A 26,068-nucleotide genomic window follows, 5' to 3' on the forward strand; every position below is an offset into this window, starting at 1 on the left:
CCTTCTTCCACTTTTTAAAATCTTGAGCGGGACATTTAAAAAACTGCATTGGATTTTTTTTAAGTTTTCAAAGCATCCCAAGGGCAGTCCCCTTTGGCAGCGACAGCTGCACGCTGAGAGCCACACCAGAAGCAGAGGCTGGTCTCCCAGCCCAACGCCTCTCTGCCTCCCTCAACGCCCAGGACCCTACCTTGCCCCTGCCTCTGCTCACAGGAGGGGCAAGACGCAGCTCTCCTCGGTCCGCGAGCCCGGCTCGTCAACACCCATCCATCTCCGGGCTCCCGGGGCAGCGGGGGACTCCCCACCACGCGTCCAGGGCTGGCCTCGGCTACCGAGGACCCGAGGCGCACGGCCGCCCCCGCGCAGGTCCGAGGGATGGAGTCAAGCCCCGGGGAGGCGGGTAGCCCAGTGGGCAGCCTCGCCCCGGAGGCGGGCCCAGGCCGGAAGCCACCCCGCGGCTCGGCGGCCCCGCGAGACGGCGCTCGCGCCCCCGCCTCCTCCTGCACCGACTCCGCGGCCCAGGGCGGCAGGGGCCAGCCCGCCGGGTCCCCGCCGCGCTCTTTGTCCTGGCCGCGCGCGGGCGAACGCGTGCGCCCCCCCGGGTGAAGGGAGGCGCGGAGAGCGAGCGCGCGGGAGCGCGCGAGAACGGCTCGTGCCCGCCGGCGGCGCGCGCCCCTCCGCCAGGCAAGCAGCGAGCACGCGCGCCGCCGCCGCCGCGCCCGCCCCTCCCCCCGCGCTCGCCTCGGAACTTGCTGACTGCGCGGCCGGGAGGAGCCGAGCCGGGCGGCGGCGGCGGCGGCGGGAGGCCACAGCGCGCGGGGGTCTCCCGCGTCCCCTCCGCCTCGCCGGGAGCTCGCGCCCTCGCCCAGGCGAGCTCCCACCCCCCCCTTTTTCCCGAAGGCGCTGGGCGGCGCCACCCTCCGGCCGGAGCCCGGCACTGCACAACCCCCTCCGACTTTCAATGTTCCACACTCCCCGGCCAGAGCCTCCTCGGCTTCTTTTTTTCCCTCCCCCCCCTTTTCCCCCCCCCCAGCTGCCTCCATTTCCTTAAGGAAGGGTTTTTTTCTCTCTCCCTCCCCCACACCGTAGCGGCGCGCGAGCGGGCCGGGCGGGCGGCCGAGGTAAGGCGGCGGGGCCGGGGGGCCGCGTGGGGGGCGGCCGGGGCGGCGGCGGCGGTGGGGGAGGGGGCGGGGGCGGGCAGCTTTGTTCGCGCCGGGCGCCCGCGCCGCCGGTGTCCGCGAGCCGCGGCGGGGCCGGCCGGGCCGCTCGCATCACTTGGCGCCCGGCGCGGCGAGCGCTGCCCGCGGCCCCCGCGCGGCCCTCCCCACAAAGGGCCGCGGAGCTGCGTGGCCGCCGCCGCCGCCGCCGCCGCCGCCGGCCCCGGCTCGCCTCGGCGGGCGCGGAAATTTGTTGCACTTCTTGGGGCTTTGTTTGTTTGTTTGTTTTGCCTCTGGGCTTTTTTTTTTTTTTTACCCCCCCTCCTCTTCTCATTATTTTGGACAAAATGTCGGTCCGTGATGTAAAAATTGAGCGAGGGACCTCGGTGGCATTGGGAGCTTTGCAGAAGGTGCAGTTTGGATTCTGCTCTTCCCAGGATGGCAGCTCGGTCTTGGCCGGCTGAGTCTTCGCTGCTGGCCGTGGAGGCGGCTGGAGCAGCTCGTTAGTTGATTTTTAAAATTTTTTAAGTGTAGTGTTTGAAGGCTTTACGTGCACAGAGGAGGAGGGGGGGATCGCCACGTTAAATAAGCATATGGGCGATTAACAGGGTATGTTTTCCTCTCGGGAGGGGAATTTGGTGGCTTTGACCAATGTCAGTGTGTAAATATTTAGACGTTATTAGTGACTTTTTCACATTTTTCAGCGAGATCTGTTATTTACAGCGTGTCATATGTTAAGTTCCCTGGCAAATCTGTCTCATGCCTTCTGAGAAAGTAGACAATTGATAGATTGTCCAAGGGGCTGGGGGAAAAATGTGAGTGGGTTTTCTAACTTGAGTCCGATCAGTCCCTGCGTGCTGGCGTTGAGAGACACACATCACCTCCCCTGTAACCTTGGTGCACGGTGAGATAAGTGTGAACCCTCCTGGCGCTTTTTCATTAAAATACCATTTTAGGGGGTCTCCCAGGAGGAGAGAATGCTGCTGGTTTATTTCCTAGAGCTAACCTTTCCTTCCCCTCCCTCTCTCTCTCAAAAGTTTTCCAAGAGGTCACTTCACCAAGATGTCCAGTGATAGGCAGAGGTCCGACGATGAGAGCCCCAGCACCAGCAGTGGCAGTTCAGATGCGGACCAGAGAGACCCAGCCGCTCCAGAGCCTGAGGAACAAGAAGAAAGAAAACCTTCTGCCACCCAGCAGAAGAAGAACACCAAACTCTCTAGCAAAACCACTGCTAAGTTATCCACTAGTGCTAAAAGGTAATGTGTAAACCGAGGGCGAGGGCACCCTCCGGCTGTCTTACAAATGGTCTGCTGCTTCTGTTGGTTTTACACGCTACTGATAGTTGAGAAATACTTCACGACCAATTGGATTTGTACCTGAATGAGATGTCATTCTTCAGGAGGTGGTCGGATGAGCGACCTTGCTAGAACTGTACTTTTAAGCAAACTTACTGTGTACTCTGGTAACCTCAGTGAGGACGTCCTTGATTGGAGATTGGACTAGCGTTCTGACAGATTAAGGAGTTGGCAGGGAGAATTTGGTGGACCCAGATGAGGTGGTACACAGGGGATGTTTCCTGTTGTGGGTCATACCTTCTATGGTGGAATTGATCAGCAGTGCTCCCCTTTCTGCAGCTGAATGACCAGAAATGATCACGTTGGATGGGAAACTTATAAATCCCAGGCCTTGGCTATGTATTTGAAAGCAGATTGAAAATTATGCCCTGAATCGCCTTCACTTTTTCAAACAAGACTTTTACTTCTGCATCAAGGGTATAACTTTTGGTAGTTAAATGATGGTTATCCCCCTTCATCTTGTGAAGGCAAATGCAATCGAAAAGTAGCCATTTGCATTTCAGGTGTCAGTTGATAATTGGAAACTTTCATTGTCTTTGAAATTGTCATTGACTCCTCACTCAAACGCCTAGGTGTGCTTGACACACTAATATTCAACAGCAGGAGAAACATATTTTGTTGGGTGTAAGTGAAAGATCATTTGTTTCTTGTTGATTTCTATTTTCTGTGAGGGGAAAACGCTGATTCTGTCAGCGAGACTCCGTCGGTAGCAGTAGTGGAGTGCCTTGTGGAACTGTAATTACACGTAAAATGTGTCTGCAGTATTAACCAGCAGTGACATTTTGATTTTTTGTTGTTGTTGACTACAACTAAAAGAAAAAGAAAATGCAAAAGCTGATCAAGTAACTGCATTTTATAGTGTTTCAGAAATACTGGTTTTTAATGGATTTACACCTTTATTATATCAGTAACCAGGTATTAATAACTTGAGAATGTTTTATCAAATAGCTTCAATCTTGGATGTAATTTAAATCCGCAATTTGTTGTAGTCTTGGATAATATATTAAACACATTTTAAGTTTTGAAAGAGTCTTAAATTTGAAGAAAATCAGGGAACTACTTTTTGCCCTGCTTTTAACTCAAGGCTATATATCTTATCCTCCCCCACATCCCCAAATTCATTAAATTTCAATGCTCTAAGATCAGGGAAAACAAATGGTTAAATAAGAATGCCAAATAGTCTTTGGAAGTTTTTCACTGGTAAAGATATTTGTACATTTTAAACTTTTTTGGGGACAGATAAAATATTGTCAGAACTATTAATGTATTTCTGCAGTAGCTTGTTCATTTTTACCGCAGTAAAAGTGACTCGAAGTCATTGTCAAATATTCTAGTGCTTTCCCTCCTCCCTTTTTTCTCATTTGCATATAAGCTTGAAAAGAGAATTTCTTTGGTAAAAAGTGTTTTAAAATAGATTTCATATCCTTTCCTGACTGCTAGTGGAAGACTATTTCTCAAATCAGGTGTAAATGACTTACTTATTTACAGTAGCAAGTGAGAAAAAAAGCTGCAAAGTTTCTGTTCAGGGATTTGGGTTATGCCTCTGAGAACAAAGAGGAAGCAGCCATGTTAGCATTACTGAAGGCAAAGCCAGCCTTGCATTTAACTGCATGGTGGTAGAGGGCAGTGTAATTCCCCGGTTATTCTGTAGACTATCTCAAATCCTTTTTGTCTGTTCTCATTTCACTAACAGAATTCAGAAGGAGCTAGCTGAAATAACCCTTGATCCTCCTCCTAATTGTAGGTAAGAAAGGAATTTTGTTTTTATTTCAAATTGTGGACAAATAGCAAGAGATTAATATATCATCCTCAGATATGTGTGCAGCAGAAAAGGCTACATTTGCTTCTTAACAGCTTCGCAAGTGCATTCAACAAAAATTATTTAAGGTGAATTATGAAATTGGAATGGGAAAATACTTTTTAGCTTGTGTCTTATGTTGTGGACTTAGGACTGCCGATTTTGTGCTGCTTAGATTAGTATGAGTGGATGGTGCTGTTATTTGATCCTGTTGTATTTCTGTAGACTGTTTATTCAGAATCAGGAGTATATTGCAGAAACTTCTAAAATTTTATTTAACTTTAAAGTTACTGCTTGTGTGAAATTTGAATTGACCTGCCAAATTTAGAAATTGCTGAATGTGGTGTTACAAAATGTAAATGCAATAGTTGTTTCTGTTTGATTTATTCAGTAACTTGCCTTAAGGACAAATTTTATGTGCTAAGTTAATGGTTTTAGTTGTTTCTAGAGAATGCATTGTTGGAATTATTTACATTTTAAGCAAATGTCTTGATTACTGGGGAAAATTTTTAGTAAGCAGTAAATGAATTGGAATTAAAGAATTCATTTCAGTGGAACTCAGAAATAATTTAGAAATATTTAGATTAATTTAGTTGGTATAAAGTGCATTAAAAGTAGCTGGTTGATAATTTTTTCCCAACGTATATATTTTTTCATTTCATGTTACATAGTGCTCTGTTTGTTTTTTTTACAATGACTGCATTAATCAAATTTGGAACACAGTATTATAGGTAATTTGCATATGGAGATGTGTCCAAGAATGACAGTGGCTGCTAGAAATCAGGGAGTGTAACTGGTTTGGAATGAAAATGTTTTAAGTGTCCAACCTGTGTTTTTGCTACAGGTTGTATTCACTTGTGATGATCAGATCTGTTTCTGAAGTCTACTTTAGATATAATAGGGTATAATCCAGTTGCTTCTTACTGTGTTTGTTAACTAGATCCTCAGATAAGATAATCTGATCCTGATTTATCCAGTGAATTAACAGTTTTGCTTATATTTGTAATCACAGTAATTTCAGATCAAGAAGGAAACATAAATGTTACCAGGTTTAAACAGAAAGTGGTATGTCAGATCTCAGAAGTGCTGTGCTTTACCATAATGTAGTCACTAGCCACATCTGGCTGTTGACCACTTTAGTTGTGGCTAGTCCAAAATGACATGTGCTGTAAGTCTGAAATATACATCAGGTTTTGAAAAGTTAACACAGGAAAAAAGTGTAAAATATTTTTTGAAAACCTATTACATGCTTAGATGATAATGTTTGGGATATGTTCGGTTATATTTTATTGAGTTTTTTTTTTACCATTTTAATGTGGTTATTAGAAAATTTAAAATTACGAATGTGGCTTGCATTATATTTCTGTTTAACAACACGGCTTTGGAGAATAAGTAAATCAAAGTATTTCCTTCCAGCCTTCTAAATGATATGTCAAATGTGCAGCCATTTAGGAAGGTCATGTTAAATTTGCTCCCTGGAAGAAACACTTAACTTGCAGAGTGTATTCTAATATTTCTCAGTATTAAAGATATATCAGTTCAAAACTCTTAAATGTTTTAAAATTTCATGTAAGATCAGATATTCTTAAAGATTTCTGTTGACTTTCTGCAAAGAAAGCAAACTGGTAAAAGGTTGTGTATCTGGAGAGCTCAGTAAGTAGGTAGACATGTGTTGAGTGCCCCCTGAGCAGTAGCCTGGTGTTGCAGTGGCTAAAGAAGTCTGCTTTATATGTTTAACTCAGAAATGGTTCCACAAGGTCACTGAAGATTATTTTAGAAATAAGAATGTGTGAGATAAAAAGCTTTCCTTGTCTTCTATTTTTCTCTTCGTATACCAGATTTCATTCACCTCCATGAAAGAGTGTTTCACATTTAATAATGAGACTAGCAAAATAGCAAAACTTTGGGCTTGCTTGGGCACAGTAACATGGAATCTCTCATTTCTTCTTTCTTTGTCACAAACCTATAATGATTTTCAGCTGTTGTAGATCACATCTTTCATTTCACTCTCAAGTTCTTTTAATATAGGAGTTTCTTTGGCTTTGTAATTAAAAAAAAAATGAAGCATAATAAATAAGTCAGTAGAAAATAAGAAACGTTGTCTGTTACTACTTTGGGGACAGTCTACTTCCATATGCCTCACGTGTAGCATATCCAAATATTCTGTGTGTCTTCAGATTCTTTGGGTGGAAGAAGGCCTAGTCATTGACCTTGAAGAGAAATTTGGAAGATTAAGTGTTTACTGGAGGCATTTTTGAGTTTTGACAGATAAGTCTGCATTTGTTGTAGTTTTGCCTTCATGTCAGGTCTCTGGCAGATAGTAGTGTTAACGTTCTTTTAATTCACAGATGCATAAATAGAATTTTCACTTTATGATGATTATATGGCTTAAATTTATTTATGCTGTAATTAAAAATGTGATTTTATATTCATAAATCCTAAAATGTATGAACTCATATTGTCTGAGCTCTATGAAACTTAATAATTCCAACTTTTCATGTGTAGTTATTTAATCAGAATTCCATTATGGTTTTGAATTTGATTTTTACAAGCTTGTCAATGTGCATGACAGATTTAATGTTTCCTTGGGGAAGAAATGTAAAGTATACATTCAGGAAAAAGTTGAATGAAATATAAGAAAGCTCAACAAAACCAAAGTTTTTCAGACTAGGGAAATTTCTCTTAAATCTCTTCCTTTAGTATATTTTAAAATTGTTATATAGTTGTATCTGATATATAAGATCTATCCAGAGTTATCTTAGGATAGATTTAATTGTTGAATTAAGTGTATGGCTTTAAATATGGTGGAATATATTTTGAGAGTACTGATTTTTTTTTCCCCTCATCGTGTAGGAGGTTGATAAAGATGTTATTTCCAGTGATCTGCTGGACCATGGTTGAGAGCACCCTAAATATAGGAATACAGTATTTTTTGGTTTAAATTTATACTCTACATACTGTATTTTAGATGAAGATATAAATAAATAATAACACCAGTGAGAGTGAAGGAAAGTTATTTTACAGGCATTTCCCTGTTTGGAGAGAACATTGTCAACTTGACTTACTTATGCATTATTAGAACATTTATATTCCATGTTTCCCAAAGGGTATCCTTGCACTCTCATAGTTACCACTTGTACAGTTAAAGTATAGAAAGGTACTGGGCTCTAACTTACCCTAAATGTCTTTCCATATATGAAAAAGTACAAATACACTCTTATAATATTCTTTAATATGTTTAGATTGAATTTATGTTAAAGTAGATGCTTAACGGTATATGTAAATTTTTGGTTGTGGGAAAGGCCTTATTGGCATAGGTGTTAGCTGTGTTAATAGTATTAATAATATGTTGACTATCAGGACCTGATCAGGTATAATACTTGCATATTTTGCTAACTTCTTAAAAAAAAAAAACAGTCACAAAAAGAAAAGCTGTTAAATTCTAACCAGAGGTTTGCAAGGCTTAGGTGGCTCGTAAGCGTAATTGTCCGAGGATGAACTCTGCCTCCTTCTGAGGGTTGTCCCCACCTTCTGTCATTTTCTAGGATATGCTTGGATTTTGCTACTTAAGGGGTGATCTGCAGACCAGCAGCTTGTGGGTGAGAGTGTTAGACATGCAGAATGTTGCTTCCCCCTAATACACAAGTACTGAATCAGAACCTAATTTTAACAAGATTCTCAGCTTCATTGTACATACAGCAAGGTTTGAAAGGCACTGGTAGTGTAGCAAGACTGCCTGGGTTCAGATTGTTCTGCTGCTTGCTGCTACCCTGGCTACCTTAGATAATTTGAATATTTTTGTCTCTCAGTTCCCTCAGCTATAAAATGGAGATTTAGAAGATCTCCCCTTAATAGGGTTGTTGTGAGGATTAAATGAATTACTATGTTTAAAGTTTTGTAACAGTATAAATTGGGTCACTAAAGTGGCCACAGCATGAAATAAAAGTAGAAGAATCAGTTTAGCAGCATGCCATCACTCTTGCTGGCATTTTCTCCAGTGCATCAACATCCCTTTATAGGAATAATTCCATCTTAATCAGTTCACCACCTAATTATTGAGAACATATCAAGTAGTTTGTTTTTTTTAATGTTGATAAAATCAGTTTCTTGGAACTTGAGGGAAAAGGAAAATAAAACTAAAAAGATTGGTCATAGCTGGACAAAATACTATATCCCTTTTGAAGGAATATGCATAAGATAAATGATACTTAATTCAGTAGAGAATGTTATGACTATCCAGTATAGCATAATAAAAACATTATTAGGTAGGAGGTAGCTGTTATTTTCCCTTTTTAAAAATATTCCATTATAGGAATTAATGAGTTTACTAAGAAGGGGATTATGTAAATATTTGTAAAATTCAGATTCTGAATGATACAGTTTACCAGTTGCTTAAATGGAGCATCCTTGTGTCTGTGATCTAAAGGTTTTTAGGGCTTTTTTTTTTTTTTTTCTTTATTTGAAAAGCAAAGAGACACCAATTTCTCATTCATTGGTTCATTCCCCAGATTCCCTCAATAATCGTGGCTGTGCCAGGCTAAAGCCAGGAGCCCAGAACTTCATCCCAGTCTCCCATATGGGTGGCAGGGACCTAAGTACTTGAGCCATCATCTGCTGCCTTTCAGGTTATGCGTTAGCTGGAGTTGAGAGCAGAGAGATTAGAACCCAGGTGCTTAGATAGGAGATGTGTGTATTCTAAATGGTGTCTTGACTGCTGCACAAAATGCTTGCCTATCATAGATCTTGAAAGATAATTCTTACCTGGCTTATGAAGGCAGGTAATATAATGGAATTAACATGTAATATCTCCTTAGTTTTGTTGGTTGCTTATACAGTACTTGATTTTAAGCCCTCCCACATATAGCTAGGTTGCTTTTTATTTTTTACTTACATATTCATTTGTTTTATTGTTTTACTTACATTGGATAACATGAAAGCACTTTAATTTATAAAACAAAGTTGTCTGATTAATTATGTAGTCCTTTTATTTTTAACTCTTAAAAGAATTCTGGAGTCCTGTCTATGTAAAATTTCAATATTAATTGGAAACTTGAATTTTAAACAGATATAGAACTACTCTGATTGAAAGTTTTGTTTTGTTTTGTGTTTTGAGTTATTTATTTATTTAAAAGTCAGGATTACAATGAGAGAGGGAGAGACAAGAGTGAGATCTCCCTTCTGCTGGTTCACTCCCCCCATGGCCATAATAGCAGGGACTGGCCCACAGTAAAGCCAGGAGCTTCTTCCAGATCTCCTGTGTGGGTGCAGGGGCCCAAGGACTTGGGCCATTCTATGCTACTCTCCCAGGAGCATTAGTAGGGAGCCGAATTGGAAATGGAATAGCCGGGACTTAAACTGGTACCCATTTGGGATGCTGGCGCTACAGAAGGCAGCTCAGTGCCATAGCTCTGCCCCTTGAAAGTGTGTTTTATCCCATGGTGCTTTGGTTATCTGCTGATGGATGAGTTTTATTGTTAGTTATATTATTTATTAATAAATTTAATTTTGGCATACACCTCAAAAATTATGAGAATTTTCTGGCGACTTGGGCATTACTGAGAATTTTAAGTTGTGAATGATCAAAGCAAATTAATTTTTTTAAAGGGTTATTTATTTATTTTGAAAGAGTTACAGAGAGAGAGGGAGAGATAGAGAGAGATCTTTCCTTTGCTGGTTCACTCCCCAGATGACTACAACAGCCAGTGCTGGGCCATGTCAAAGCCAAGAGCTAGGAGTTTCATGCAGGCCTACCATGTGGGTTGCAGGTGCCCAAACACCTGGGCCATCCTCTGCTGCTTTTCTCAGGCCATTACCAGGGAGCTGAATCAGAAGTGGAGCAACCAGACACCAACCTGCGCCTGTATGAGATGCCAGTATTGCTGGTGAAAGCTTTACTCACTGTGCCACAACACTAGCACCTGATATTTTATTTTTCATTAAGCTAATAGTCACTTCAACACAGCTGTAATACAGTAGGTTGCTAATTACTTGTGTACCTTCTGCAAGTTGAGTGTATGTGTAGGAAGAAATTGTCTTATTCATTTGTGTCTCTTGCTTCACCTGCTACTTTGCATGGGAAGATTTGCTAAATTAATAAACAGAAATTTCAAGCAAAGCAGTCATTTTGGATTGGAGAAAATTTATTAAATACTCCATCTATTTTTGACCTAAAATTTTTTTTTAAACTTAAAAGGCAGAGAGATAACTCTTTTTTTTTTTTTTTACAATTTTATTTATTTTATTTGAGAGGTAGAGTTACAGACAGGGAGAGAGAGAGAGAGAGAAAGGTCCTCCTTCCTCTGGTTCACTCCCCAGATGGCCGCCACAGCCGACACTGTGCCGATCCAAAGCCAGGAGCCAAGTACTTCTTCCTGGTCTCCCATGCGGGCCCAAGGACTTGGGCCACCTTCTACCTGCTTTTCCAGGCCATAGTAGAGAGCTGGACTGGAAGAGGGGCAGCCAGGACAAGAATCGGCACCCATGTAGGATGCCGGTGCCGCAGGCAGAGGATTATCCTGCACCATGGCGCCGGCCCTGAGAGATAACTATTTCATCCATTGGTTTGCTTCCCAAAAAACTGTAGTATCTGGGCTGGACCAGGATGAAGCAAGGAGCTTATAACTCATTCTGGGTCTCCTTTTGGGTGGCAGGGATTCAAGTACTTGAACCATCACCTGCTGGCTCCCAGGGTACATAAAAGTAGGAAGCTGAGATCAGGAGCAGAGCTGTGACTCAACCAGGCATTCTGATATGGGATGTGGGAATCCCAAAGGGTATCTTAATTGATGTTTGAAATCCCTGCTCCTGTTTCTTTATACTGCTAAATACCCTACAGTGCATAGGACAGCTACCCACATCATAATTAGGATATTTATTATGATTAGTTAAAGATTATTTAGCTAATATTTTTATTTACTTCTAAAAGGAATTGATCACAATATTCCTAATTATTTTCGCCATATGTGAGTACTGGTGTGGCAGAGGGAGTCAATACTGTTTTGTGACTAAAAACATTTTTCAAAGGAATGACTAATTGAAAACAATATTCTTACTCCCAGAAAGGCTACATTTTTATTAGGGACCTATTAAGTTCAGTGCAGATAATGTAATTAGAAAATAGTGTATGATTTTAAAGCAGTTATATGGTTATTTTGCATTTACATGCTGCAAACTACTGTCTACCATTTCTGTAGGTAACCAGTTGATCCTGTCTTCACTCCTTGAGTTGCTTAAGAACAAATGGAAATGTTAGTTATCAGGAAAATCAGCAAGTCTTGTTTATAGCATAAGGGCATTCAGATTGAGAATGGAGAACTTGATCTTTTTTCTTCTTCCTTCCTACATAAAAACATAATGAAAAGCACTTACAGATTTAGAGAAATAGTGATTTTTCTACTGCTTGTGAGAGGGAAGTAAGTATACTTAGACATTTTATTAGAATCCAGATGAACCATTTTTAAACTTTAGATCTTTTGCATTTATCTTTTTTTAAGATTTATTTATTTATTTGAAAGTCAGAGTTACACAGAGAGAAGGAGAGGCAGAGAGAGAGAGAAAGAGAGAGAGAGAGAGGTCTTCCATCCATTGGTTCACTCCCCAATTGGCCTTAACGGCCACAGCTGTGCTGATTGTGAGCCAGGAGCTTCTTCCTGGTCTCCCATGCAGGTGCAAGGACCCAAGGCCTTGGGCCATCTTCTACTGCTTTCCCAGACCATAGCAGAGAGCTGGATCGGAAGTGGAGCATTTAAACCAGTGCCCATATGGGATGCCGGCACCTCTGTGGCTTTACCCACTATGTCACAGCACCAGCCCCTTGCATCTATCTTTAATCTTTTCTTTTTATGTGTCAGCAGGGGCAGTTTTTGTGTCTCACTCTACCACCAGCCTAGGGGACAATTGGCAATGCTTGGAGACTTTTTTGCTTTTCATAACTAGGGCAGTAGGCAGGTATACTGCTAAATACCCTACAGTGCATAGGACAGCTACCCACATCAAAGGATTATCTAGACCAAAATGTCAGTATTACGGAGATTGAATTGTTTGGTAGTTTGCTTTTGACTCTTTTCCTGTTTTCCTGGAGAATCTTGATATCTACAATCACTTTCCTCAGAGCTGGTGTCTCTATCTGCTGGTACTCCATGCTATAAGTTTTATGTAGGTGTATTCTTATGTGAAACTATAGGAATGACTATTTGAGGTATCTGCTAAATTAAGGTCTTTTGAGGCCTGAAACACTTACAGCAATATTTTTATTTCTTTTAGGTCTTCTGCCAGTTGATTATAGCCCAGTATGATCTAGCTTTAGGCTGGTTGTACCTATTGTATTCTAATAGGACTATTGAAATAATATCAAGAAGATACACATTTGTAAAATCATCAGCATTCAGTTTTACATTGATTGTATTCCACACAGATTAGAAAGCTGTGCTCTTCGTTTGATTTTTATTTTCGTCATTAGGACAAGATTACAGACATTTCTTGCATTCTGTTATCACAAGTCCACAAATACAAAAGTTTTTAGATTCTAATAAGGTAATGGTATGTTTGTTGAATGTTATGTTATAGCCACAGCAGCACTCCATAAACAAGCTTGTTGATATTTCTCCACCAAAAATGTATAACTATTAATTATAAGAGGGATAAATAGGAACTATAGTTTCAAGTCAGTTCAAATTTGATGTTCCTACCAGATTATTTTGCACTATCCTGATTAAAAACCTTTGATTTTTTTATTTGTTTTTAGAGCTTTCAGCATTATAGAAAAGCTGTTAAGGCACTGTACTACTTTTATTATAGTGGCAGTGGCTACAACTACTGCTTATGTAGAAAGGGTGTTTTATAATATCGCTTTGCTTTCATTTCATTTCATTTTTTTTTTTTTTTAGATTTATTTATTTATTTGAAAGGCAGAGTTAAGGAGAGGCAGAGAGAGAGGGGTCTTCCATCTTCTGGTTCACTTCCTAACTGGCCACAACGGCCGGAGCCGCGCTGATCCGAAGCCAGGTGCCAGGATCTTCTGAATCTCTCACGCAGGTGCAGGGGCCCAAGGACTTGAGCCATCTTCTACTGCTTTCCCAGGCCATAAAAGAGAGCTGGATCAGAAGTGGAGCAGTGGGACTCGAACCGGCGCCCATATGGGATACTGGCACCGCAGGTGGAGGCTTTACCTGCTGTGTCACAGCGCTGGCCCCGCTTTGCTTTCATTTTTACCTGTTTCCTAATAGCTGATCTCAGAATCTCAGTTGTTACTTTTAAGTATTTGCTTTTTTTGTGCTTAACTAGAGAAAAAGTTTAGATATTTTTGTAAATATTTTTTTTTATTTATTTGAAAGAGTAACAGAGGTGGAGATGTAGAAAGAGATCTTTCACCTGCCAGTTCAGCCCCCAAATAGTTTCAGTGACTGGGACTGGGCCAATTGGAAGCCAGGAACCTGGAACTCTGTCTGGATCTCCCATTATTGGTGGCAGGGGCTCAGGAATTGGACCATCTTTTGTTGCCTTGCCAGCCGCATTAGTAGGGAGGTAGATAAGAAGCGGAACAGCTGGAGCTTGAATTCATGCTCTGACATGGGATTATGCTGCATTGCAATCAGCAGCTTAACCTGCTGTACTACAGTGTCAGCTCTAAGTTTAAACTCTAAATGTTACAGTTCTTTCCTCTTTACATATATATATATATAAAACATTTAAAACATATATGTATGTTTTAAAATTTAACAGTTTTTAACATTTTGCCACATTCACTTCATACGTAGTCATTATATACATGTATACAGTTTTTCTCTTGAAAACATATACTAGTGTCATAAAGTGAGGAATTCGTGATAACGATCATAGTCTGATGAAAGAAGGGTATATTGTTATATAAAAGATATGCTTCAGTGAAGAAGTAACTAGAGAGTATAAAAATTGGGAGGAGCGTCTTTCTCTTAAGGTGAAACGATATCAATTTCTTTTTGAGTTATTCTGTATGTATTGGGTAATTTTTCCACTTTGCTTCCAAATACTGTCTTTTAAACATTCTGTTTATTCTGGACATGCAGAATTACACACAAAGGAAGCTAGCTTTCAATATGGACTTCCACTTTTATATATATATTTTGTTTTGCACTTAAGTGCAATTAGGTTGTAAAAGGAAACATTAAACGAATTTAAAGAGCATAGTGGCTCAACATATAAAGGTTGATTTCTCCTTCATAGGAAATACACTGTGGTCCAGAGAATCTCCTTGGTAGCTCTTCCATGTGTTGATTTGGGTCTTGCATCTTGCAGCTGTGCTGTTTGGAACCTGTATTCAGACAGGACAGTTGGAGGATCATGTGCCAGATTTTAAGTGCTTTCGTGTGAAAATAAGGCATGGATTAGTCATATGGCCTCAACTGACTGTTAGAGGACTGAAAAATGTGAATTATGTGGAATATATGGGTCTTCTCTTAGAAATCAGTTTCTCTACCACATAGGCTATATTTTTGCTTGAGTGGGTGACTCACTTCAGAAGAGTAAAGAGGAAATAATTGAGTACTATTAGCCTGGCACTGTACTATGTTCCCCAGAATAGTAAACTAGTAATACATTATTTTGTGTAGTTAACAGTTACGAAACTAGTATCATTATTCTTAGATTTCAAAACTGAATCTGAGAGTTATTTAGAAACTTGTCAGATGTCACATATATAGTGCTTATACATGACAGATCCAAGGTATTCCAGGCTTGCCTTAGACATGAATATCAGTGTTTTTGCTTTTACTTAGTACTGTTTGGAAAACCTGGTTGATTGGTACATGCTTAGTGTAATCCTGTCCCACTTGTTTGCTTGTCTCTTGAAGGGTCTAAAACTCTTGCTCCAGCATTTTAGTATCTGGAAAGTAAGGTCTAGACTGTGAGTTAGGGGGAGGAGAGTTCCTTTCTCTGGCTTGGGTGTGTGCTAACACTTCTTAGGTTCTTACTTTTTAAATTATCATTCAGAAGCAGAACATTCCCCAAGTTGCCAGCTCTTTTACATTGGTGTCTTTCCTTCTAAGGGAGGAGGACAGGGATTACATATGACATCATAGAAAAGCCAAATCTTTGTTTTCTGCCTTGTAGTGCTTTGAGTCTGTGTTTTTTTTTTGTTTTTTTTTTTGTTTGTTTTTTTTTTGATTGTTTTTGGGCAAAGGAGTAACTTCTAAATCTACCTCTTTTTTATTTTGGGTATGGTGAAGCAGACCATGTTTATGAATGGAGTTGGAAAAATCTCTCTATAGATAAGAATTTTTGTGCTCTATGGGGGAAGAGTACACTTCTCTAGAACTTCAGGGGCTTTCAAAAACTCCTATCTCAGCAACTTGTACTTGCACAACATTGGACATTTTGTAGAAATTTGGCTTTATATTAGGTCCCTCTTATTTTTATCTTACTTTATATGGCCTCATAGTTTGTATAGATCTTGCTTTTTTCCCTAAATTTAGAAAATATACAAGCAAATTATTCCCAGATACTGATATGGGACTTTGTGCTTTTTTCTACCCAATGAATCTCTTTGGAAGGAGGAGGAGCTTGGGCCTTAGCAAAACAAACCTAGTGTTCTGTGACCTGACAGGTTTATAAAGTCCATTTTGGATTGATGAAACTTGTTTTATCACTCAGATATGTGCCTTGTGGCTTGTCTAAATGCAGTAATTAATGTTAAATTCCAAAGCTTTGCCTCTGTGGACATTTCATCAAGTTTTATAAGGCTGTATAGCAAAGAGCAGAAACTTGTTTTTGATATGATGATTAACATTAATGATTAACACAATGAAGATCAGATTTTCAGAGTTATTAAATTAAACAAATTTTAAAAAAATCCCTGCTCCTTCTACAAGTATTTGGTCCTTAGTGTACGTAATACTAGTTTTATGGTTATTGGTAACAAATGAAACTTCGAGTGGAATTGTAGTTTTTCATCATTCATTCTTTGTCTGAAGTTTAGTCTGCCTCTGTGGGAAGAATTTGGACCAGTTATATCATTCTGAAGTTTGTTTAATGCTTCAGTGTCCCAGAGCAAATATACTTTGTCATTCTGTTTAGCTTCTAGCTTGTCTGGGGAAAAATAAAGACATCTCTAGTCAGAAATTGCTTTTGGGAGTATAACTCCACATCTCTGGTCAGTGAAAGGCCTGGGGAAGCATGAATTTTGTTACTGTTTTATTTGCCTTTACTTATAAATCATCGTGATGACCCTCCCTTCACATATAGGCATCTCCATTTTTTAAACACCATTCATTCCCATTTTGTAGTTGATTTTTTGTAGTTAGTTTTGGCCTTTATAATCTTACAGGTCGTTTATAAATGAATCACTTTTTCACATTAAATTTTAGTAGGTCAAGAATCCATTTCTTCAGGGTCCCCAAGAGAATTGATCTGAGAAGGTTGTGGTTACGTATTTTTTTTTATGGCTTCCTATTGCTTTCTGTAGTCTTCTCAATCTACACAGTAGTACAACAAAATATAGGGGGCACCATTAGGCCTTGGCTTATGTTGTTATTCTTGCTTCACACTTGTTTCTAAAGGTACTAGTGGTATTTGTTGGATTTATGATATACATACTTGTACTAAAGTTACCTGGTATCACAATGAAGAAAAATCTGGTATTTGAACACAAATTAGAGGCATGCAGTCTATAGGGAATTTAGTGACATTTTTACCTGGGGTCCCTGTGGTTTTTCTTCATTTTATTTATATTGATACCTTTTAAAATTTTTCAGACGTTTTTATTCTATCTTCTCTGTTGCCTCAGATCCCAATTTCCATTAGAGGACTTTGCCAGATATTCATTTTGTTCTTTTTAAACCCTTTAGTAGACATATTGCAAATAATTGTTTTTCTCTTCTGTTGAGATTTCATTTTTTTTTTTTTTTTTTGCAACTGACTTTTTATTTTGGAGAGCTTGTAACATATACAAAAGTGAATAGACTAGTGTGATAAACCCCTGTGTAGTCTTTGTCAAATTTCAGTAGTTACCAATCCAGGGCTAATTGTTTCATCTTTGCCTCCATCTGTTTCATCCTCCTATATTTCATTGAAGCACATCTCACACATGTACTTTCAAAGATGCAGATCTTTCAGTATTCATTTAAAAAAATGAAAGACTCTTTTTGTTGTTTTTATTTAGTTGAAAGGCAGAGTGACAGAGAGATCTTCTGTCCACTGGTTTATTCCCCAAATGCCTAGAATAGCTGGAGTGATACTGTGCAGAAGCCAAGAGCTAAGAACTCCATCCATCTGGGTCTTCCACGTGGGTGGCATGGACCCAAATACTTGAGTCATCATCTACTGCCTCCTAAAGCGCACATTAACAAAATGCTGGATCCACTACAGAGGCAGGGATCAAAACTCAGGAACTCCAGTATGGATGCTTGTGTCCCATGCTGAGACTTAGCCAGCTGTACCACAACACCTGCCCTAAGACTCCTTTTAAGTTAACCACAATGCCGTTACCATACCTAAAAATTTTGTAGTAATTTCTCAGTCATTCAAATTTATGAATATTTTCACGAATGTTAGTTATCCCTTCCCTCCAACTTATTTTTGTTTATTTGTTTTAAAATATTTATTTTATTTATTTAAAAGGCAGAGTTACAGAGGGATTGAGAGAAAGCAAGAGATCTTCCATCTGCTGGCTTTTTTCCCAAATGCCTGCAATGGCCGGAACTGGGCCAGGCCAAAGCCAGGAGCCAGGAGTTTCCTCTAGGTCTCTCACATGGGTTCAGGGGCCCAAGCACTTGGGCATTCTCTGCTGCTTTCCTAGGTACATTAATGGGTAGCTGGATCGGAAGTGGAACAGCCAGTACTTGAACCAGCAACCATAAGAGAGGGCTGTGTTGCAGGTGGCAGCTTTTACCTACTACACCACAACACTGGCCCCCCTCCAACTTATTTGAATCAGGATCTAAATAAAGTATACATTGTCATTGGTTGATATGTCTTTGATATCTTCTGAACTATAAGTTTCTTCTCTAAGAAATATTCTTAGGGACAGAGTCAGACAGAGTGTGAGCAATCCAGGTCTCCCACGTGGGTGGTGGGAATTGAATTACTTGAGCTATTTCCACCACCTCCTAGGGTCAATATTCTCAGCAAGCTATTGTTAGGAGCAGCTATGAATACTGAGCTCACGTCCTTACCACAGTGTCAGCTTCTAGATTAAATGCCTGTCCCTCTCAACTTTTTTCTTTTCCATTTTTACAGTGTATTGAAATTAGGTTGATTTTCTTAGAGTATGTAATTTGTTCATTAGTTTCCTGTGTTGTGTTTAATATTTTTCTCTGTGCTCAATATTTCTTATAAATTTGGGAGTTAGGTCAAGAGACTTGATCAAATTCAGCCTGAATTTTCCTTTACATTTATTTTCTCTTTTGTCAAAACATCTTCTTAGGTGGTAGTTTGTTTTTCTTTTTTGACAGGCAGAGTTAGACAGTGAGAGAGAGAGAGAGAGAGACAGAGAGAAAGGTCTTCCTTTTTCCGTTGGTTCACCCCCGCAAGTGGCCGCTACGGCCGGTGTGTTGTGGCTGGCGCGCTGGGCCGATCCGAAGCCAGGAGCCAGGTGCTTCCTCCTGGTCTCCCATGGGGGTGCAGGGCCCCATCCTCCACTGCACTCCCAGGCCACAGCAGAGAGCTGGACTGGAAGAGGAGCAACCGGGACAGAATCCGGTGCCCTGACCAGGGCTAGAACCCGGGGTGCCAGCGCCGCAGGCAGAGGATTAGCCTAGTGAGCTGCGGCGCCGGCCCTGTAGTTTGTTTTTCTAGCAGGAGATATCTAAGTAGCAGCCATTGCAATACATCTCTAAAGAGAAATTTACCCTGTCTTCAGTCTTGTGAGTTAAATGGTATAGGCAGGATAAGAAGTACGTAAGTCTTTCCCCTGTTTACCAGTTTTGTTTTCTCTTTCAAAATAATTAAGTATCCTTTCCAGAATCATTAAATATTCATATTTGTTGTGTTCCAGTCCTTTGAAGTACTTCAGTATATTCCCATTATTATCCCTACAGAACTTCTTAATTTTAAATAATGTTCATTAAAGCTAAGTTGCCTTGTCTTTGGAAACTTTAGATGTGTAAACATTGTGTGCACATATTTGGTGGTAAAATGATACATATGCATACATACAACTTAATCATTTCACTAGGTAATATTTTGAAAACAGTACTTAATGAAGTATTGTTTTAAACATACGACATTTTTCTAACCAGTGCTTCCCAGTTCTTTGTCAGTTGTCAAGATATAATTAAAACCTTAGCGTTAGAATAACTAAAATATCTGTGTTAGAACCATAGCCCTGTTTTAATGTTTTTGAATTAAACTAAGGCACTAGATTAAGGTGGAAGGCAAACCTTTGTTAGAATCTAACTAATTTATCTCAATAACTGGATTTAAAAATTAACCCTGTTGGTATCTAAATATACAAGGCGAGTAGCCTTCTTCTGGGCTGGATTGTGTATTGCCTTGGAAGGCATTGAACATTCTTGGACTCTGCTGACTAAGTAAACTCTGATAGGGCCCCTCCTTGTGTTATGATCACCTACAATCCACTTCTGTCTTCATTTCCAAGTGTCTTGGGGATAGGAAAAGGGGTTATCACTTCCACATGGAAGTACTAGTCTAGATTCCATATTACAATGTCAGCAAATTATAGTGCTATTGTAAACCAATTTCGTATGGCTTTGTTGTGAAAATGTATAATAATTTCAAAGTAAGATTTCTTATGTTAAATCTATCATGATCAAATTTACAAGTTTTGCTACATTTGGAATTGTCAGATATGCTAAAAATACTCTTATCATTTTACTTTTTGTTTTGAAAGTTTTATTTACTTGAAAGGCAGTTACAGAGTGTGGGGGGAGAGAGAGATCTTTTAACCACTTGTTCACTCCAGAAATGGCCACAATGGCCTAGGCTGGTGGGCCAGGCCAAAGCCAGGAGCCTGGAGCTCCATCTAGGTTTCCACGTGGGTGGCAGAGACCTAAGCACTTGGGCCATCTTTTATGCTTTCTCAGACACATTACCAGGGAGCTGGATTGGAAGCAGAGCAGCTGGGACTTGAACTAGTGCCCATATGGGATGTGCTGGTGTTGCAGATGACAGCTTAACCTGCTGAGCTGTGAATGCTGGCCCCAGCATTTTACTTTTTATATCTCAGCTCTGAAATCTTACAAATTTGAACTTTGTGCATGAGCTCAATGTGTACAAAAACACACACTGTCTTGCAAGGATGTGGCTTTGTGTCCTTTGGATCTTTGTATTCCAAAAATTTTACTGTATTTTATTTTTAAGGAAAACCTTAGTACAAATTTTCTGTTAGCCTGTTGCCTCAATTGTGCTTTCTGTTTTTTCTTTTATTTCTAATTTCTCTCCAGTGATTAAACTTTTCCTTTTTCTCTGATTTATTCTTTCATTTTTCTTTCCTTATTTACTATCTGGAGTGTATGTGGGTACATGTAGCCAGTTCTTCAATTTTCTGTCTTATATTTCTTTCATCTCTGTTATTTGGCTTTTCTTATTGCATTTATTTCAGAAAGATCATTTGATAATCTTACCAATCAATATTTTTTTTTCTTATGATTTATGTGCCTACCTTCTTAATTCTCTTTAATTTCAGCTTCCTTTGACATTTCTGGAATGTTTCTTCTTTATTCTGGTTACTCTTTAGTGTTTATTATTTCCTCTTACAAGCAATATCTTATTATTTTTTTTCATCCTTGTACCTTTTATCTGTTCCCATATCCCCTAGGCACTCATGCCACATTGTATCACAGATGTGTTTTGATTATTGAATTCGCTCAGAATCTCAGTGTTTGTCCATCAAACCTTTCTGCATTTGATTCCTCACTTATTTTATCTCCTGTTATATAAAAGCTCTGTTTTGTAGCAGAACTGTTTTCCTACCCCAAGGGTATAACTTGAGTTTCCAGGTTTTGCATCCTTGTTTGCTTTCTCTCAATGCCTAGGTTGGCATTGGTCCTCCAAACAGTACTGATCCTTTATGGTCCACTTCAAATTCTACATGGAAGTGATGCCTTTCCTGCACATATCTCTTGAGAGACTTTTATTTAATTCACAGTTTCTTGTCATGTTCCCTTTCTTTGCAGCTAGACTTTTCTTTAGGACTGGGTACAAATCTTAAGTTTCCTTGTATTATCAACTTTCAGTGTCATGCCCTTGTGCTTACTAAATATGAGAATTATTTCAATTAACTTGGTTGAAACTAGGCTACATTCTCAAAGTATAGTTACCAAACTACCTTGCTTTACTAATACAACTTAGTTTACCTCTGTTGTCTTGGGTAAATGTTAGTAGCATTTCCTTTCACTTTCTGAAATGCTTCAGTTTATGTGATAAATTATAGGATCATCTTACTCTGATGCTATAAATGGGCACTGTTCTGGTTAAGCTTGGTGAGTCAAGAGACTTGTAATCAGCAATTATTCAAAGCAGAGATTCTGATTTAGTAGGCAAAACTATATAGAATTATGTCTGGAAGTCCTCTGCCAACCCACACTGTGAATGTGTAAGATTGGGGAATGGAGTGGAAATACAGGGAAAAAGACATCTAGAAGAAGGTGTGGTATCACCAGATAAGTAGGCTAACTCAGGCATAAAGGAAGGAGTAGGTAGAGATGTGGAGAAAAACAGTAAAGACGATTAGAATCCTCAGCCGGCTCAGTGAGGCCTTTGAAAAGTGAAGGTAAAGATTCTGATGTGTAAAGACACTGTCAGAGATCTGCAGGGCAGTGAAGTTAGGGATTCTGATGGAGAAGACACACAGAGCTGTAACTTGAGTTGTGTTGGCTGCAGAGATTTGGGTGAATGACAAATGACTGTTGGCGGAGTGGTGAGAATCTGGATCAATTCATCTTTCAGGTCTTCTAATATACTGTTTTTAAATATGGATGAGGGTCTTTTAAAATTTTATTTTTAATCGTATAGCAACAGTGGTAGTCACTATTAAATATTTGGCAACTAAAAAGAGTGTCCACTTTTGTGTTTGTCCATCTTTGTGTTTTAATAATGAAGTTTACAAGTTGTGGTTTAACAATGACATTTACTTTTCCAGCTTTGTATGTGGATATTCAGAGGCTTTAATATCACAAACAGCAAACAATATAGAAGCCCAGTTGGGAGTAGCTGGAAATATATATAGCCTTTAAAACCAACTATTTGCATGCAAATGTGACTTTATTGTTTACCAATTACCCTGAAATGGCTTTTTTTTTTTTTTAAAGATTTTTAAGATTTATTTGTTTATTTGAAAGGCAAGAGTTACAGAGGTAGAGATCTTCTGTCTCCTAGTTTACTCCCCAAATGGTGGCAATGGCTGGGGCTGGGCAGCCTGAAGCTAGAATGCTGGAAGTCCATCTGGATCACGTGTGGGAGGCAGGGGCCCAAGCACTGGCCCGTCTGCTGCTGCCTACCCCCCGGATATATTAGCAGGGAGCTGCATCGGAAGTGGAGCAGTTTAGGACTTGAGCTGGTGCTCCCATGTGTTGCTGGCATTGCAGGCAGCAGCTTAACCTGCTACACCACATCTCCAGCCCCATAAAGGATTTGTTTTAATGGATTTCTATATTAATGAGTGTCACCTTTGGGCCACATGATAAAAGTACTGGTTTAGTATATTTAGTTATGGATCACTTCTTCTGATCTATTTTCTTTTTCTTTGTCATTTCTGTTTCTGTGTGTGGAGGGATGTGTGTGTGTGTTTCTTTGGCTGAGATATATTATTTTCTTTTTTATTTATTTATTTTTAACTTTTATTTAGTAAATATAAATTTCCTAAGTACAGTTTATGGATTACAATGCCCCCCCCCATAACTTCCCTCCCACTCACACCCCTCCCATCTCCCGCTCCCTCTCCCATTCCATTCACATCAAGATTCATTTTCAATTATCTTTATATACAGAAGATCGATTTAGTATATATTAAGTAAAGATCTCATCAGTTTGCACCCACACAGAAACACAAAGTGTAAAATACTGTTTCAGTATTAGTTATAGCATGAATTCACACTGAACAACACATTAAGGACAGAGATCCTACATGAGGAGTAAGTACACAGTGACTCCTGTTGTTGACTTAACAATTTGACACTCTTTTTGTTTATGGCGTCAGTAATCTTCCTAGGCTCTAGTCATGAGTTGCCAAGGCTCTGGAAGCCTTTTAAGTTCGCCGACTTTGATCTTATTCAGACAGGGTCATAGTCAAAGTGGATGTTCTCTCCTCCCTTCAGAGAAAGATACCTCCTTCTTTGATGGCCTGTTCTTTAAACTGGGATCTCACTCACAGAGATCTTTCATTTAGGTCATTTATTATTTATTTGTTTATTTATTTTGCCAGAGTGTCTTGGCTTTCCTTGCCTTAAAATACTCTCATGGGCTCTTGAGCCAGATCCGAATGCCTTAAGGGCTGATTCTGAGGCCAGAGTGCTGTTTAGGACATCTGCCATTCTATGAGACTGCTGTGTATCCCGCTTCCCATGTTGGATCGTTCTCTTCCTTTTTGATTCTCTCAGTTAGTATTAGCAGAAACTAGTCTTGTGTGACCCCTATGACTCTTAGACCTATCAGTGTGATCAATTGTGAACTGAAACTGATCACTTGGACTAGTGAGATGGCATTGGTACATGCCACCTTGATGGGATTGTATTGGAATCCCCTGGCACATTTCTAACTCTACCATTTGGGGCAAGTCAGCTTGAGCATGTGCCGAACTATACATCTCTTCCCTCTCTTATTCCCACTCTTATATTTAATAGGTATCACTTTTCAGTTAAATTTAAACACCTAAGAAAAACTATGTGTTAATTACAGAGTTCAACCAATAGTACTAGAACAAAAAAAAAAAATACTAAAAGGGATAAAGTATTACACTGTACATCAACAGTCAGGACAAGGGCTGATCAAGTCACTGTTTCTCATAGTGTCCATTTCACTTCAACAGGTTTCCCCTTTGGTGCTCAGTTAGTTGTCACCAATCAGGGAGAACATATGATATTTGTCCCTTTGGGACTGGCTTAATTCACTGAGCATAATGTTTTCCAGATTCCTCCATCTTGTTGCAAATGACCAGATTTCATTGTTTTTGACTGCTGTATAGTATTCTATAGAGTACATGTCCCATAATTTCTTTATCCAGTCTACTGTTGATGGGCATTTGGGTTGGTTCCAGGTCTTAGCTATTGTGAATTGAGCTGCAATAAACATTAATGTGCAGATGGCTTTTTTGTTTGCCAATTTAATTTCCTTTGGGTAAATTCCAAGGAGTGGGATGGCTGGGTTGAATGGTAGGGTTATATTCAGGTTTCTGAGGAATCTCCAGACTGACTTCCATAGTGGCTTAAGCAGTTTGCATTCCCACCAACAGTGGGTTAGTGTCCCCTTTTCCCCACATCCTCTCCAGCATCTGTTGTTGGTAGATTTCTGAATGTGAGCCATTCTCACTGGGGTGAGGTGAAACCTCATTGTGGTTTTGATTTGCATTTCCCTGATGGCTAGTGATCTTGAACATTTTTTCATGTGTCTGTTGGCCATTTGGATTTCCTCTTTCATAAAATGTCTATTGAGGTCCTTGGCCCATCTCTTAAGTGGGTTGTTTGTTTTGATGTTGTGGAGTTTCTTGATTTCTTTGTAGATTCTGGTTATCAACCCTTTATCTGTAGCATAGTTTGCAAATATTTTTTCCCATTCTGTTGGTTGCCCCTTCACTTTCCTGACTGTTTCTTTTGCAGTACAGAAACTTCTCAATTTGATGCAATCCCAAATGTTAATTTTGGCTTTGACTGCCTGTGCTTCTGGGGTCTTTTCCAAGGAGTCTTTACCGGTTCCCATATCTTGCAGGGTTTCTCCAATGCTCTCTAGTAATTTGATGGTGTCGGGTCATAGATTTAAGTCTTTAATCCATGTTGAGTGGATTTTTGTGTAAGGTGAAAAGTAGGGATCTTGCTTCATGCTTCTGCACGTGGAAATCCAATTTTCCCAGCACTATTTATTGAATAGACTGTCCTTACTCCAGGGATTGGTTTTGGATCCTTGATGAAATATAAGTTGGCTGTAGATGTTTGGATTGATTTCTGGTGTTTCTATTCTGTTCCATTGGTCTATCCATCTGTTTCTGTACCAGTACCATGCTGTTTTGATTACAACTGCCCTGTTGTATGTCCTGAGATATGGTATTGTGATGTCTCCAGCTTTGTTTTGTTGTACAAGATTGCTTTAGCTATTCGAGGTCTCCTGTGTCTCCATATGAATTTCAGCATCATTTTTTCCAGATCTGAGACGAATGTTTTCGGTATTTTGATTGGTATTGCATTGAATCTATAAATTGCGTTTGGGAGAATGGACATTTTGATGATATTGATTCTTCCAATCCATGAGCATGGACGATTTTTCCATTTGTTGGTATCCTCTTCTATTTCTTTCTTTAAGGTTTTGTAATTTTCATCATAGAGATCTTTAACATCCTTGGTTAAGTTTATTCCAAGGTATTTGATTGTTTTTGTAGCTATTGTGAATGGGATTGATCTTCAAAGTTCTTCCTCAGCCGTGGCATTACCTGTGTATACAAAGGCTGTTGATTTTTGTGCATTGATTTTATATCCTGCTACTTTGCCAAACTCTTCTATGAGTTCCAATAGTTTCTTAGTAGTGCTAATGAACTGAGACTGTGAAAAAAGGGAAGGTGGGTGAGAGAACTCATGGAATTCATGTGAGTATTCTCCAGAGAAGCTACAATTCTGTAACCTTGG

The 26,068-nt window shown here is 39.7% G+C and overlaps 1 protein-coding gene across 2 annotated transcripts in view; it reads left to right on the plus strand.

The window, feature by feature from the left end:
• Positions 1-844: 844 nt before the first annotated feature.
• UBE2E3 (ubiquitin conjugating enzyme E2 E3) overlaps positions 845-26,068 on the plus strand; it is a 107,132-nt gene continuing 81,908 nt past the window's right edge. Inside the window, exons 1-3 of one of the 2 annotated variants that reach the window (XM_062188647.1) lie at positions 845-1,121; positions 2,195-2,413; positions 4,206-4,256. In XM_062188647.1, the coding sequence (XP_062044631.1) occupies positions 2,220-2,413; positions 4,206-4,256 (245 nt within the window). In that variant the 5' untranslated portion in view covers positions 845-1,121; positions 2,195-2,219. Of the gene's footprint in view, positions 1,122-1,675; positions 1,767-2,194; positions 2,414-4,205; positions 4,257-26,068 lie in introns of those variants that run through there. The other variant, XM_062188657.1, reaches the window with a different exon arrangement.

This window comes from Lepus europaeus, chromosome 1 (assembly GCF_033115175.1).
Source record: "Lepus europaeus isolate LE1 chromosome 1, mLepTim1.pri, whole genome shotgun sequence".
Taxonomy (NCBI): Eukaryota; Metazoa; Chordata; class Mammalia; order Lagomorpha; family Leporidae; genus Lepus; species Lepus europaeus.